The following is a 16,876-nucleotide window of genomic DNA, read 5'->3' on the forward strand; positions in this document are numbered from 1 at the left end:
ATGTGGGATCCCTACGAGGGTCATGCCAAGGGATAGGGTCACTAGGGTATAGACTTGAAAGAGCGGGTCAGTAGAGTGGAAGTATAATTACAATCATACTCAAGGGGGTCATTAGACTTAATAGGGAGGGTCAATAGGGTGGGCAGACTTGATGGGCTGTAGCCCTTATCTGCCGTCATCTTTCTATGTTTCTAATGAGATGAGTTTTTAATGGGCGAGAGAGGTTTGTCCCACATAGAGAAGGTTATAGAGGCAGATCAACAGGTAAACCACATTGCTAGATGTACAGGTAGTCTGTAGAGACTTTGGATCCACAAATCTGGAAATTTGCAACATCACAGAACAAACTGAACAGTTCCTATACTTTCTCTGTTTTCCAGTAGCCACCCTCATAGAAACATAGAAATAGACGGCAGATAAGGGCCCACGGCCCATCTAGTCTGCCCACCTTAATGTCCCTCCCCTACCTTTGCCCTGTGAATAGATCCCATGTGCCGATCCCATTTGGCCTTAAAATCAGGCACGCTGCTGGCCTCAATCACCTGTAGTGGAAGACTATTCCAACGATCAACCACTCTTTCAGTGAAAAAGAACTTCCTGGTGTCACCTCGTAGTTTCCCGCCCCTGATTTTCAACGGATGCCCTCTTGTTGTCGTGGGACCCTTGAAAAAGAAGATATCTTCCTCCGCCTCGATGCGGCCCGTAAGATACTTGAACGTCTCGATCATGTCTCCCCTCTCTCTGCGCTCCTCGAGCGAGTATAGCTGTAATTTGTCAAGCCGTTTTTCGTATGGTTGATCCTTGAGTCCCGAGACCATCCGGGTGGCCATTCTTTGCACCGACTCCAGTCTCAGCACATCCTTGCGATAATGCGGCCTCCAGAATTGCACACAGTATTCCAGGTGGGGCCTCACCATGGATCTATACAATGGCATAATGACTTCCGCCTTACGACTGACGAAACCCCTTCGTATGCAGCCCATGATTTGTCTTGCCTTGGACGAAGCCTGCTCCACTTGATTGGCAGACTTCATGTCCTCACTGACGATTACCCCCAAGTCTCGTTCTGCTACCGTTTTTGCTAGGATCTCGCCATTAAGGGTATAAGACTTGCATGGATTCTGGCTGCCCAGGTGCATAACTTTGCATTTTTTGGCATTGAAGTTGAGTTGCCATGTCCTAGACCATCGCTCCAGTAGGAGTAGGTCGTGCATCATGTTGTCGGGCATTGAATCTTCGTCTGTTGTGCATTTGCCCACTACATTACTTAGTTTGGCGTCATCGGCGAATAATGTTATTTTACCTCGAAGCCCTTCTGCCAAGTCTCTTATAAAGATGTTGAATAGAATTGGGCCCAAGACTGAGCCCTGTGGTACTCCACTAATCACCTCCGTCATTTCGGAGGGGGTGCCGTTCACCACCACCCTTTGGAGCCTACCTCCAAGCCAGCTCCCAACCCATTTGGTCAATGTGTTACCTAATCCTATAGAACTCATCTTGCTCAGTAACCTGCGGTGTGGTACGCTATCGAATGCTTTGCTAAAGTCCAGGTACACGATGTCCAGGGACTCCCCAATATCCAGCTTCCCTGTCACCCAATCAAAGAAGCTGATCAGGTTGGATTGGCAGGATCTCCCCTTAGTAAATCCATGTTGTCGGGGATCCCGTAGATTCTCCTCATCCAGGATCTTATCTAATTGGTGTTTGATTAGAGTTTCCATTAGTTTGCTCACTAATGTGCTCCATTAATTTGCTCCTCCAAATGTGCTGTGAGATATCTGAACAGCAGGGCTATGGAGTTGGTACACAAAACCTTCTGAAGCAGACTCTTTTATTTATGATGTCTCCACTTTGACTCCAACCCCAGATCCTTTATTTATATGAGAGTTTGGGGGGGCAGGGACAAACTTTGTACTGTGTCATTCTTTAGGTCAGTCTCTCGCAAACTTTTTCTAACCGGGGCACACTAAACCTAGCGTCCCCGGCTCGAGATACCTGGAAGTGCACTGGCATCAGCATGATGACATCACGTGCTTGTGTGACATCAGTGCATGCGCAAAGGCCCTTCAAATGGGTCCATGAGTCCATGTTTTGAAAAAGTATCTACTTCAGGAAGGCACATTTAGGGTCTTTTACTAAGGTGCGCTAGCCGATTTAGCGTGTGCTAAATGCGAATGCATCCATAGAATATAATGGGCGCATTAGCATTTAGCACGTGCTAAATCGGCTAGCGCGCTTTAGTAAAAGACCCCCCCATTTTAAGGAAGATCAGAGTAGAGCAGGGGTAGGGAACTCCGGTCCTCGAGAGCCGTATTCCAGTCGGGTTTTCAGGATTTCCCCAATGAATATGCGTTGAAAGCAGTGCATGCAAATAGATCTCATGCATATTCATTGGGGAAATCCTGAAAACCCGACTGGAATACTGCTCTCGAGGACCGGAGTTCCCTACCCCTGGAGTAGAGAATGACACAGGGACAAATATGTCCCCGTCGGAACTCAATTTCCCTGTCCCATCCCCACCGTCTCTGTCCCTGCTCCATTCTGTAAGCTCTGCCTTAACTGTACAAGCCTCGGACACTTACGATTTTAAAGCTTTTGAGGCTCGTGCAGATGAGGACAGAGCTTGCAGGAATGGGGCAGGAACAGAGAAATAAACTTGACGGGATGGGACAGGAAAATGAGTTCCTGTGGGAACCGGGAAAAATTTGTCCCCGTGTCATTCTCTAGATCAGAGCTCCTAATGGCATCTTTTCTTCTCTGTTTGCAAACAGAGCACAGCATTGAGTGTTTTCCAAACTGGCTGCCGAATTCTCAAATTACTAATCAAACTGTTTCTTAAAATACAGGTGAGCTAAAATATACATAACATGCTGCTGCCAGCCTGCCCAATTTACTTCTAATTAATTGTCAAATTAAAATGTTCTTTTGATTTGTAATAGAACCCTTGGACCACTCTAAATGCTACTACGGCAAGGAGAAATACAGATTGCTTTTCCTCTTTTGTTGTACAGTATGAGCCATTGTTTACCCATGGTCAGAGTTTATATACAGTAAACTAAGCTAGCTGTTCGTCAGGGCCGTGGGAGTCATTCGGAAGCAATTTTTGGGCTGTGGAGTTGGAGTCAAAGCTGGTGAAAATGTGCCGGCTCCAACCCCAATTCCTAATAGAGCTAAATTGTATGTCATGCAAATAGTATAATGCTTACATTTTTATTTCACAGATAATAAGTTGATTAACCCATTTGTTTTCGGATATGTTTTTTTACTTTTAGAATATGTTTTGATATCAAGCTGTTTGATGATTACAAAATATAATATATTTTGTGATATTTATGTTGATGAAAAGGCTTTTATTTCAACAGTACTTAGATAATCTTTTCAGAGAATATGAATAATCTTCACTTGCTATTGATTGTGAACTCATTTATAAGATGGCAGAAGCTCTTGGATTAATTAACTTTATCTCACTTTCAATTCAAAAACTATTTATCTAATCAAATTAAGGGGATCAATAAGTACAAGGGGGCACTCAGAGAAATTGAAAAGGGGAGAGGTTTAGAACAAACGCAAGTTCTTTTTCACACAGAGGGTGGTGGATACATGGAACGCGCTACCAGAGGATGTGATAAACAGGAGCACACTACAGGGGTTCAAAGAAGCTTTGGATAGGTACTTGGAAGACAAAGGGATTGAGGGGTACAGATAAGAGTAGAGGTAGATTATAGGGATGGGATTAGAGGTAAGTTACAAAATTAATCAGGGACCACTGTTCAGGCACTAGGCCTGATGGGCCGCCGCGAGAGCGGACCGCTGAGCAAGATGGACCTCTGGTCTGACTCAGCGGGAGCAACTTCTTATGTTCTTAATCAGATATTCACTTGTTAAATGAGTCAAGCTCCTAATGGGAAATGATGCAGTATACAAATTTAAATCTTAGATTAGATTAGAAAGTAGCACCTAGAGCAATGTATCTCTGCGGCACACCAGTTTGCCTCCTGAGATTTCAGGTGTGCCGCGGTACACTGGGGAAGAGGAGAGATGCTGGTGCCAGATGACTTGTCTACAGGACGTGCCTCTCGTGAAGAGAGGCACGTCCTGTAAGCAATCTCCTGATGCCGGCACCTTTTCTCTCTGCTGGTCCTTCTCTCCAGCTCTTTTCTCCTTCTCTCTGTGGGCCTTCTCTCCTAGTGGCGCATGGCCCATTTGAAGGGCCTTATTTGTTAAGAATATTGCTTGAATTTGTACTAATTGTGATGGTAATTTTAACTGAATATTTATAAGACATTTTAAAAAACCAGAATTACTTGGTAGACCTATGATTATAATCAAGAAACAATATCCTGCAGGCTTAAGCGCTATAGAGAGAAGAATATCAAGGAGTTTAGTATGATTTTCACTTAGAGCCATTCCTGGAGCATGAGACTTGAAAATTACTATGGAGAGAGAAATATCAGCTTGGATATCAAAAGTTTTTAGTATAATATTCCAAACTTCTTTCCAATATTGTGATACATATGAACAGTCATATATCATAATGATTTTGAATGCAAGCATACAAACAGATATTGTAAGTCTAGGTTTTGTATTGATTCATGCACTGATTTACTGTGAACCTCATTGATGTTTCGGTTTTATAGTCTCTTGTATTTTTCGAAATCTTAATAAACTTTCATGGAGTAAAAAAAAAAAAAGAGCCCAATATCCTACAGGCTCACTATATGAAGATCCACTAATCTGATTATGCATGTTTTCCTGGCAGTTTGTATATATGCTTTTATAGCAGAGAATGTTATTTGGGGTTTTAATTTTCTTCTTCCTCAGTGGTTTTCTCCTGCTCTTTTGGGCTTCCAACTCGATTGAACTCATGCAACCAAGGGATTCCACTTCTCCCCTTATCTCATATTCACTCCCAATTCAACTAATTCAGACACAATTACGGACTAGATCTGCTAGGTGTCACTGTTATGACACAGTATCCAGCACCAGCCCAAAATGACCCGGAAAACCTAATAGCCTGGGAACCGAATGTAGGATCTCGGAATGACAGTGAGCAGGATTTGCCGGAGTCATCAGGCCAGTCCTCAAATGGTTTTTCTAAGCAGACACGTTCACCGACTTTTCATAGGATATTTGATTTTTTGATATCTTCATTAGTGAATTTAGTTTTTCATCGTCACCATGGTATGTATAAAATCACATTTTTAAAACACCCTACTTGTAACCCAAGATATGCCTATTGAGGTTTACTATCAAGACTGGTATTTCCAGTCTTCTCTCTGTTGCTGTCCTTAAACATATATGCATACATTTACGGAGGCAGGAAAAAAATATCGTTCCACATGTCGGACAGAATTTCTAACCCACATGCAGTATGTTTAGCTTGTATCTAACATACGGAACTATCTGGCAGCAGTGTACTTAGAGACCACCATAAAGCAATATTTCGGTGTCAGATCAAAAGCGCGCCGCGACAAAGGCGCGCCCAGACAATTGAGCGCAGCGCGGAGGCGCGCGTCGCTCTAAATTACTGTTTTTAGGGCTCCGACGGGGGGCGTTGTGGGGGGTTGTAACCCCCCACATTTTACTGAAAACTTAACTTTTGCCCTGTTTTTAGGGAAAAAGTTCAGTTTACAGTAAAATGTGGAGGGTTACAACCCCCCATAACGCCGGCGCGATGTCTATTAAGTAAACTGGGGGGATTCCCCAACAAAAACCCCCGTCGGAGCCCCTAAAAACTGTCATTTTGTGTGGCGCGCACCTCCGCACTGCGCTCAATTGTCGGCGTGCGCTTTTGTCTTTCGCGCCGTTGTCTATGAACCAATATTTCAATGGTTAAAAAGGTTGAAATGGTTAAAAAGGAGCTTTTACTGTGAATTCAAACATAACTCATGCACTCATCTTGGTCTAATCAGTGTGCCATTAACAATAGTTTGCGTTCTAAGATCCTGTCAAGCTGTGTGTTATACGAGAACGTTTTAAATGTCAAACAAAAAATAAAATTAAATGGATGTTACTGTAAAGGCAAACATTTTTATTTCAGCCTTTCTTTAGCTTAAAAGCATCTCTTCCTCCGCATCAAGAAAAACCAGTGGGCAGAAATCACCACTTAAAATTTCAGGTTTTCCACAATGAACATTTTAATATCTGCATATTTGACTAGAATATTAAAAACTCCTTTAGGACTCACTCACCAGGAATAAAATGGTCTTCCACCACCCCAATTAATTTTTTTTGAGGCAGAGGCATGGCTAGGGTTACAGACATCCCGGAAAACCTGGACATGCCCTCTTTTTAGAGGCCTGTCCGGGTGCAGCGGTTAGAGCCACAGCCTCAGCACCCTGAGGTTGTGGGTTCAAATCCCACACTGCTCCTTGTAACCCTGGGCAAGTCGCTTAATCCCACATTGCCCCAGGTACATTAGATAAGAGTGCGAGCCTGCCGGGACAGATAGGGGAAAATGCTTGAGTGCTTGAGTACTTGAGTAAACCACTTAGACTATAAGTAGTATATAAATGCTTAAATAAATAAAATAAAAAACAATGCAGGGAATCTCTTTTTAGTACCCATGGTTGTAAATCAATAGGGCAGTTCAGAGGCCAGGCAGGGACACTCCTCATATAACAGGCCTAAAGTGAAACAACTATGACTGGCACAGTAAGTATAAGTGTATTCAGTGCCGCCAATTAAAAAGAGAGAAAAGTCCTGAATGTTTTATTTATTTATGCATGGGTGCTAGCACTTTAAATTCAGTGGCCACACTAGCTGAACTCGGTCCCTTGAATTCTAAGCCCACTTGGGAAGGGAAATAACTAACACGGACTAACTGATTTAGCGCGTGCTAAATGCTAAGGCGCCCATTATATTCGATGGGCGCCTTAGCTTTTAGTGCGCTAAATCGGTTAGCGCACCTTAGTGAAAGGACCCCTTTAGTAGCTAAAATTGTTACATGGCTTGGAAGAGACAAGTAATCAAATTGAAACCCAAAACCAAAATTCAAACCCAAAACCATTACAGAAACAACTTGCAGCAATTTTCCCAAAGTTGAACTTAAAGCTATTATGTGAACGCATTTATCTCCGTGCTGATGAAGCACCTCTTAGTATCGCCGTGAGGAGGAGTAGGAGGAGGCGGCTGTGTCAGGCAAAAAGATGAGATCCATTTTATAAGTAGCGACAGACTATTTATTTCACAGTTGAGGCATTCTGGGTAAAACTTTAATCATAATTGAAGATTCTAAATAGAAGTAGGGGCTTTTGTTCAGGAAGGTTGGTGGGGATATATTATAAAAACGTCTTGTCTTGTTTGAATGCATGTTATGTACTGCCTTGTACAGTGGAACCTCGGTTTGCGAGTAACCCGGTTTGCGAGTGTTTTGCAAGACGAGCAAAACACTCAGCAAACTTTTGACTCGCAAACCGAGCACTGCCCTGATAAACGAGCACTTACAGACCAGGAAGCGCCGCTTCGAGGGATTCCTCTTCCGTCTTCCGGCCAGCCTTCCACGTCAGGTGCCGTCTGCCGGTTGGAGGACCTCTGTCTGGGCCTGATCGGCCAGGTGCTGCCCCATCTGCGCGTTGCATGCGATGCGCACAGCGTCAATCATCGGCGTTGTGTGTGTCGTGCGCAGCGTGTGGGTGGGGCGGCGATCAGCTGCGTAGACTCGGGTGGGGGCTCTCCAGCATGCGAGGGGCATCCGACGTGGAGGGCTGGCCGGCGGATGGGGGAGGCATCCCTCTGAAGGCACTGCGGGGTTCTTCGGCGGCTGGCGGACATTGCACGCATCCCCCCCGAAGCGGCACTGTGGGGTTCTTCTTCTGATGACGGACGGAAGAGGCAGACGGAGGAGACGGCGCTGCAGCACCCGGCCCCGACAGGTACAGACCCCGGGTTCTGGAACCAATCGTTGCTGTTGCCACTATTGTCTATGGGGAACTTGGTTTTGATAAATGAGCATTTTGGATTACGAGCATGCTCCTGGAACGGATTATGCTCATAATCCAAGGTACCACTGTACTTGGTTTACCGTCTGCTCCCTTCTGCCTGATTGTACAGTTGTTTGTGGGTCTCAATAAAATTGCTCATTTAAAAAAAACCAAACAGATTAAAGGTGAAGGACAGTTTCTATCAGACTTTACTAGGATTCAGCATCAGTCACCACTGCCATCAGGAGCCATCTTTAACATGAACTCTGGTGAAGCGGTTTTCAGGGCTTAGCTTTCCTCAGTTCTGTCCAAATTTCCAGATCTTGATCATTTTATTTTTCATGTTATTGCCTAGTTTGCTCGCCTTCTTTTTGTTTTGGCCTCTATCATGCCCCTCCAGCACCAAAATTACATTGAGCCCAAACTAGAACCTCAGATGATAATCTCCAATAAACCACCAGCAAACAAAAAGATGACAGAGGAAGTGCACTGCACTAACCTACTTGGGCACAGGAGCATACTAAAAAATTTAGCCCACTGGGTTATAGCAGCATGCTTCTATCACTACCACTTCCTCAGGGCACCGCACACTCTGTCTTCAGCATGGGCTTCTTCACCTGTTTCTCTTTTTCATCAATCCAGTTCTGCCTTGGAATTGAGCCATCAACGGACTCATCTTTTCAACGGATACAGGCCAATGCTTAAACCAGGTAATCTTATCACAGAGGCTGCATTCAAATGAAGGATTGGATGAACGCACCACTGCAGAGTCGCCCACCTTTCATCAGCAATCAGAAGCGATTCTTGTCGAACTGATGCACATCTGTATGGCAAAATCTGATGCCATTGTGAGGCTGGGCAGAGGGCTAAGTCTTCCAGAGGCATATGCCATCATATGGGATTTCAAATTGCCTTTATATTCTTTCAGCTGTTCACTTTGCGACTGCTGGCCATTTCCCAAGAGCCCATTGAAAATCTTTGTGAATAGGGAAGCTGGTCATATACAGAACACAGGCTGTCCAACAAACAGCTGCTATTAGTGGAGCTGTAACAAGGAGTGAGCAAAAGAAGGAGCTGTTCAGGATGCAAAGCCCCTTGGGAGCAGAAAATTGTAGGCAATGAAGCACGTGCCTGCTGCTGATGAGAAGTTTTTCTTACCATCCAGGTTAGACAAAAGAGGTAGGAGAAGGAAAGAGGGCTAGGGATCATAGGGAAGATCAAGGTGCAGGTGAACCACACATATACGCTTGCCTGCCCCACTTGCTACATCGCCTCAGTGCCCCTCATGCTATTTTGACCATTAACTGGTTTATAATGGAAGAGCACTGACATTAAAGGCTGGATTTCATAACAGGAGACTTATGTAGAATATCAAACAAGGTATCTACAGTATTTTATAAGAGATAATATAAGTACTTCTGTGTCTTTATAAAGAGACTTTCACAACTAGTACTAAAAAGTGCACAAATCCTCTTAACACACTTACAATCTGCTCGAAGCCCGAATTCTATAAGTGGTGCTAAAAATTGCACGCGCAATTCTGAATACATGCCTAATTTCATGTGCAATTTAATGGAATGACGAGTCAATTAGTGTAAATAATCTGGCTCGATCAACTCTCGGCACAAATTGGAATCAATTATAAGTTACATGCAAGTAAATTTTATGCTTGGCCCCTGTAGGGGAGGCGTGGCCATGGACAGATTAGGAGCATTCCTGGAATTTAGGCACACTGATATAGAATAAGGGGGATCCATGCCCAATTTAGGCATGAATATTTATACCAGCCTTTACTTGGTATAAAGGGTCACATCAAAAATTAGACAACGCTCATGTCACCAAGTGCCATTCTATAAATGGCGCCCAACTTTGAGTGCTGTTTAGAGTATTAGTCAGCGCAAAGTGTGCATGTGCTCTCAATGTGTGCCTATGCACATCACAGACACATCCATGCTCAGCCCAAACTATGCCCTTAGAAACACCTCCTATGCTCATTTAAGAACATAAGAATAGATATATTGAGTCAGACCAAGGGTCCATTTAGCCAAGTATCCTGTTTCTACAGTTGCCAATCCAGGTCACAACGTAGAGAATGACAAGGGGACAAATTTGTCCCCATCCCCACAGGATCTCAATATCCCCATCCTGTCCCTGTAAGCTCTACCTTAACCCTTTCAGGACCAAGGGACATATTTGTCCCATAACTTTAAAATCCTATAAATTTTGATTGGGATAGTCTACAGTTCTAAATTTGATATGTACGGATTCCATATGATACTGCCTTTATGTAAACAAACTGGTTCCGACATTCATTCATTAGCGTCGTTGCCAGATTGACGAGAAGATTCACTTGCCACACTGTCCATAAGCCAGAAGTTTGATTTTTTTTAAAAAAAAATAATGATATTTCACAAAAAAAAATCAATTTTTTGGCATCTGCAAGCCCTTTTTACCATAAAAATGTCGTCAAAACCACAAAAATTGGCCTACGATCCTTATGGTCCTGAAAGGGTTAACCGCACAAGCCTCGAACACTTATGATTTTAAAGTGTTTGAGGCTTGTGCAGATGAGGTCAGAGCTTGTAGGACTGGGGCAGGGACAAGGAAGGAGCTCACAAGGACAGGGATAGAGAGATCCCACAGGGACGGGGAAAATGTGTCCCCCATGTCATTCTCCAGCACAAGTATCTGGACAAATCTCAAATTGTGCTTTGCACAAAAAGGGCTAGATTCAATAAATAGCAAACAAACAAACAAAACAAAAAAAATCAGTACTCAATGCTATTCTGTTATAGGCACGCAAACATGGTGTACATCCCTGGGGTTCATAGACAACGGCGCGAAAGACAAAGGCTGCCCAGACAATTGAGCGCAGCGCGGAGGCACGCGCCGCTCAAAATTACTGTTTTGTTGGGGAACCCCCCCACTTTACTTAATAGACATCGCGCCGGCGTTATGGGGGGTTTGGGGGGTTGTAACCCTCCACATTTTACTGTAAACTTAACTTTTTCCCTAAAAACTGGGAAAAAGTGAAGTTTTCAGTAAAATGTGGGGGGTTACAACATCCACACCCCCAACGCCCCCACAACGCGGTGCGATGTCTATTAAGTAAAGTGGGGGGGTTCCCCCCCCGTCAGAGCCCTAAAAACATTAATTTTGAGTGGCGCGCACCTCCGCGCTGCGCTCAATTGTCTGGGCGCGCCTTTGTCCCGGCGCGCTTTTGACCTGACACCCATCCCTGGTATTCTTTAACACTGTGCACAAAGTTTAGGAATGCCCCTAACCTACCCATGTTCTTCCCATGGCTAAGCATCCTTTTGGGTTGAATGCTATAGGATTTTGGGTGCACACTTAAGGACCAGCACACAGAAAAACGTACACCTAATTGATGAAAATGAGTGCCCATTTATCGACACTAATTGCTCCTTAGCCAATGTAATTGGGCAGCACATCTTGAATCATGCCCAATTCTGGGTGCCATCTAGAGAATCTGGGGGGAAAATGCTTTAGAAAATTAACCTACAAGAAACCGCATGCAGGAGAACCAAAATTTCTCATCCGACACCAAAATAAAGTTTATTGAAGCATGAGCAATACTGATATTGGACAGCGATCAACCATAAAAATATACAAAAACGTGAACAGTTTGCTATTTCTTGTTCAGTTATGACATCCAATACCTTCATACCAATCTATATAAATTTCTGCATAATATGCATTTGTTCTTTTAATTTTTAAAAAAACATTTCAAAAACTTAATTACATTTTTAGGAATTTAAGTACTTATATTTATTACATGGTAAGATAGTTGTTTTTTCTAAAGACATTCCTCGATTCAGTTGGCATGAACCATAAACAAGCACTCTGTTCTAAGCTCAATCAACTTACCTCTGTCCAAACATAAGGGTTGACTTGGTCTCAGCTTCATTGAAGATGGAGGGAGAACAGCAAATAACAATAGTGGTTCTACAGTTCCCACCAAGAGAGTCTTGAAGAATTCGGGTCATTTTACTATCTCGATACGGCACATGGGTTTTCTAATCAAAACAAAATTGAGTAAATGGTACAGAGCATTTCTTTAAGCTTCAAACCAAATACCAGGCAAACAGCAAATGCAGGCAGGTTGAATGCAGGCAGTAAACGTGCCTCACAGCTTCTGGCCGTTACTTTTGTCTTACTGAAAGACAAGTTGCTTTGATTTATTACTGTACTGAGGCATGTTTATTTATTAAAATTTAACTAACAATCATTGCAACCAAAGTGGTTCACGTAATACTGTAAATCAGACTGAATATTTCATTGTGTTTGTTACAACAGACTGTCAGAAACAATAGATCAATTTGCACAATTTTCAGGATATAAAATCAACAGGGATAAAACAGAATGCCTTCCTCTAAACAATACTTTCTAATGTAATGTAATGTAATTTATTTCTTATATACCGCTACATCCGTTAGGTTCTAAGCGTGGAGATGTGATTACATAAAATATCTTGGGGTATGTTTGGGGAAGATGATAGAGGACACCATTGCCAATACCACTTAAACCCTTACCAATTTGACCTTAGAATTAACCTCTACATGGTCCCCCATCTATCTTTCTTGGTGGGGGTAGATTAGAATCAACATAGTTATCACCTCAAAAGGTCAGCTATATTCTTAAAATGTTCCCAGTGAGATTACCAGATTTACTATATAAGATTCTAGAATGGGCTTAAATTTCTCTGGTATGTTAAAGCCCCCACAAATAGCTTTAAATTAAATTGCCTAAGCATCATGGATGGGTTGCCTTTCTAGATTTACACACATCATCTGGCTTTTTTTATTAAGAGAAAGTTGCCAGTTGTTTCAGGACTTTTTCAACTCATGATCAACCTATTTGATTAAAACTTGAATAAGATGTAGTCTCCCCTTCTTCTCTTAATCTCCTAAGCATGTCCTCCCTAGCTCCTATGATCTTTGAGCCACATTACATGCTTGTAAACAACTTGAACTAGAATAATTCAGTGTCAGCTCTCTAATTTCAAGGATGGTCCCCAGTCTACATCTTCCATGGATGCAAAATAGTAGCCCCCCCAAAAAAAAGGGGCCCATAACTCTGGATATCCTCTGAAAAAAATGTCATCAATTTCTGAGATGGTTGAGTGAAGAGCTCTGGGCCACTTGATATGGAATGACCCATTAGTTATTTCTGATAAAGGGGAGTACTTCCTGCCGATTCTCATTTGGAATAATCTTTTATTACTATTAATAAAAGACTCGATAATGGGAAACTTTGGTAGATCAACAATATTTGGCATTTAGACCAGGTTGTATTAAAAGGGCTGCCTAAAAGAACTTGTAGAGTTGCAATAGGAGTTTAATCTTCTGGCACACCAGTAATTTGCCTGGCTCTAACGTCAACATTCCAATAAATTTGCTACAAAGATTTGGGAAGAACAAATGGAAGAGTGGAAACGAATTAAGATCTAGGTCAGCATCTCAGTTTTTTGGGGGTTTTTTTTTTTTTTAATCTTTATTCATTTTTAAACTTATAATAAGTGTGATAACATATCCATACAAATAACCATAAATATATCACTTAATAATCAACAATGATACATATAATATTCTCTTATCTCCCACCCACCCCACCCTTATCTATCATATAATCAATACTTATACAACATGTAACAATAAAAATACCCTCCCTCCCACCCTATAATTGAACTTGTAAATTTAAGGGAAACAAGATTTTTCTAATCATTACAATACTTTGTTAATGGCTCCCAAATATCTTGAAATCTCCTGAAACAACCCTGTTGTATTGCAATAAGTCTCTCCATTTTATAAATATGACATAAGGAGTTCCACCAAAAATTATAATTTAATCTATTCCAATTTTTCCAATTATATGTAATTTGTTGAATGGCAACCCCAGTCATTATAAGTAATAATTTGTTATTATTTGTAGATATCTGACTTTTTGCTCTCATTGCCATACCAAACAGCACAGTATCATATGATAATGCCACAGGGTTATCTAATAAACAGTTAATTTGGTCCCAAATTGATTTCCAAAAATTCATAATGAATGGACAATAGAATAATATATGATCTAAAGTCCCTGCTTCGAGATGATAGTGCCAACATTCATTAGACTTAGAGCTATCCAATTTTTGTAAACAAACAGGGGTCCATAAAACTCTATGTAACAGAAAAAACCAAGTTTGTCTCATGGATGCCGACACTGTACATCTTATCCTCCAAGACCAAATTCGTGGCCATTCAGATGCATTAATTTGATGCTTAATCTCAATGCTCCAAATGTCTCTCAGACCTGTATTTGTTTTTTTCTTAATAAGTCCAGTTAATAATTTATACCACTGAGCGGCTTGGTGACCCAAGAAGTCTGTCTGAAAACATAGGAACTCCAGACTATATTGAGCATCTCAGTTTTATAAAATTTTAAGGCAAACATCTGCATCCTGTGTTGATACAATGAAAGTCTGGGATCATGATTTGAAGAGGTCTTTGACAGAAAAAGCCTGGGAGATGTTTTGGCTGGATAATTTCCTAACTGGTCATTTGGCCTCAGTAGTGCAATCTTTATTTTTCTTAGTTCAAGTCCTCTGGACTCCACCAGAAACCAAATAAATAGGTAAATTCAGACAATCTGGTGGTCTTGACAAAGGGACATAGGCACCTTAATATATTTGTTGTTTGATTGTCCTAATATTCAGGGATATTGAAAAGTCCTTTGGTAAAGACTGGACATATTTTATTCAACTGAGGAGTTAACAGTATAGATAATAGTCTTTGCCAGAGATTTCCAAGCCAAAGAATTAATCCTAAACTGATGTTTCTCTAATTTATCTTCTCTTAGCAGTGGCATTAAAAACTGTGATAAATAATTGGAGAAAATACAGTGACACTGATGTGCAACTGTGGTGGAATGCGATGTCTTTATATCAAAAAACATGAAAATATGATTGAGAAATACCAATACTTAGAGCTGTCATTGTAATCACCTGAGACAACTGATAGGCAGCAAATGAGATAGAGAGAGAACCAGAGTACAAAAACAGCAAATACAAAACGACAAAGCACAATGGGCCTTCAGATGCTGGGTAATAAAATGCTTTAATTAATAGACCCGATACGGGCCGTGTTTCGGCACTCTGCCCGCATCAGGGGTATATAACATCAAGACAAAGTATTTATTCACCAAAAGTACCAAACACTCTGCGAAACAAACCACATCAAGCAATTCTGCTGTGCTAGGTGTGGTTTGTTTTGCAAGAGTGTTTGATACTTTTGGATACTTGAGAATAAATACTTTTTCTTGATGTTACAGACCCCTGATGCAGGCAGAGTGCCGAAACACAGCCCGTGTTGGATCTTTGAATTAAAGCATTTTATTACCCAGCATCTGAAGGCCCATTGTGCTTTTTTGTTTTGTGTTAATTGATAGGCAGCAGCATTCTATTTCTATTTGACTTATGTTCTTATGTTTTATATATTTAAATAAGTAAAAAAATGTATGACCTTAAAAAAAATTTTTTTTAACCCTCAGACTCAAGGAAGAATATACTGTATTCCTACCATCTTAAATTGTATTTGTTAAATAAAAAGTGGCCTCGGCAAAAGCATCAAACTTAAAGCCTAATTTACTAACATGTTGACCAGCTAACAAGTTAACAGGCCTCACAGAAAATAATGCAGTGAAATTAGAATATACGATCCTTTAACTTATAAACTTCTTTTATAGCAAGCAGCCCAAGATGATGTATAACAAACACTAAGGGGTCCTTTTACTAAGGCGCGCTAGTCGTTTTAGCACGCGCTAAATGCCAACGCGTCCATTATAGTCTATGGACACGTTAGTGTTTAGCGCGCTACATGGCTAGCACACCTTGGTAAAAGGACCCCTAAATTTAAAAATTTCCTAATTCATTATTATTAAGAAAACAAGCAATATTCAGACTTTCGATCTGGCTTTTATATCATCTCAGTCTCCCTTTAAGAGCTTTCTTTGGAATAAAACGGGTCTCATGGAATGGAAAGACTCCACTATCATTTTATCTTCTAGTGGTGGCAGGTGAAGGTGATCAATAAATGCGGTAAATAAAGTCAAAAGTCATCTCAGGTGAAAGTCCTTTATAAAAAAAGTTATTCTCCTATTTAGCAATTACTCCAAAACCTTCTTATAGAATTATTGGTCAAACAGAACTGTTAAAACATGCTACAGCTCAGAAGAGAAAAATGCAATTAAAATATATGCAGCAAAGCAAATTGCCACTTACTGTCCCCTCTGCCAGTGCTGAAATCACATTCCCCAGGGCAGACAAAGACTTATTAATATTTTTAGCCTCATCGAGCACTGCGCCCTCTGCTCCAGTTTTGCTGACCTACCAAAGAGCAGAAGAGACGAGTCATAGTATTGACCACCAAGCAATTCCACATGCACATTTACTGTACAGCATAATAAAAAGGCTAATGGATCAAGCAGCAGTTTCAAGAGTATTATGCACACATGACACGAATAGCTGCTAATCTTATCTCCAGAATGGCAAGGGAGATGACCAACTCCTTGCTACACTGCCATTGCCCACTTGCTTATTTCTTTATCAGTTACAGCGTCACTAACTGACCCCGTACCGGGACTATGCATTGCTCATCACAGACTTGGGACTAGAAGACTGGATCACTTTTGATTGATTCTCGAGCAGCGATCGATGCGCTATCAAATTTGCATGCAAATGAGACTGATCAATCACTCAGTATGCAATTAACACATGGGCAGAGCCCTAACAACAATGATAGGGGAAGCAGCCTGCTGTCAGTGGTGTTAGGGCTTCTTTTTTGTACTGGCACAGATGTTGTGTATGTGTTATACACACACACACAATGTGCTCCATAAAAAAAAGAAAAAAATCCCCCCTATGCAGAACACCCCACGCCATGCCCCCCTGC

The 16,876-nt window shown here is 41.6% G+C and overlaps 1 protein-coding gene across 1 annotated transcript in view; it reads right to left on the reverse strand.

Annotated features, from left to right (window-relative positions):
- Positions 1-16,876, reverse strand: part of KIF5C (kinesin family member 5C) — a 242,236-nt gene that overhangs the window by 117,879 nt on the left and 107,481 nt on the right. The window contains exons 9-10 of the mRNA XM_033946311.1: positions 16,207-16,311; positions 11,811-11,959 (exon numbers count right to left, since the gene is read on the reverse strand). Of these exons, the coding sequence (XP_033802202.1) occupies positions 11,811-11,959; positions 16,207-16,311 (254 nt within the window). The remainder of the gene's footprint in view (positions 1-11,810; positions 11,960-16,206; positions 16,312-16,876) is intronic.

The sequence above is a fragment of the Geotrypetes seraphini genome, chromosome 5, assembly GCF_902459505.1.
Source record: "Geotrypetes seraphini chromosome 5, aGeoSer1.1, whole genome shotgun sequence".
In the NCBI taxonomy this organism is placed as follows: domain Eukaryota; kingdom Metazoa; phylum Chordata; class Amphibia; order Gymnophiona; family Dermophiidae; genus Geotrypetes; species Geotrypetes seraphini.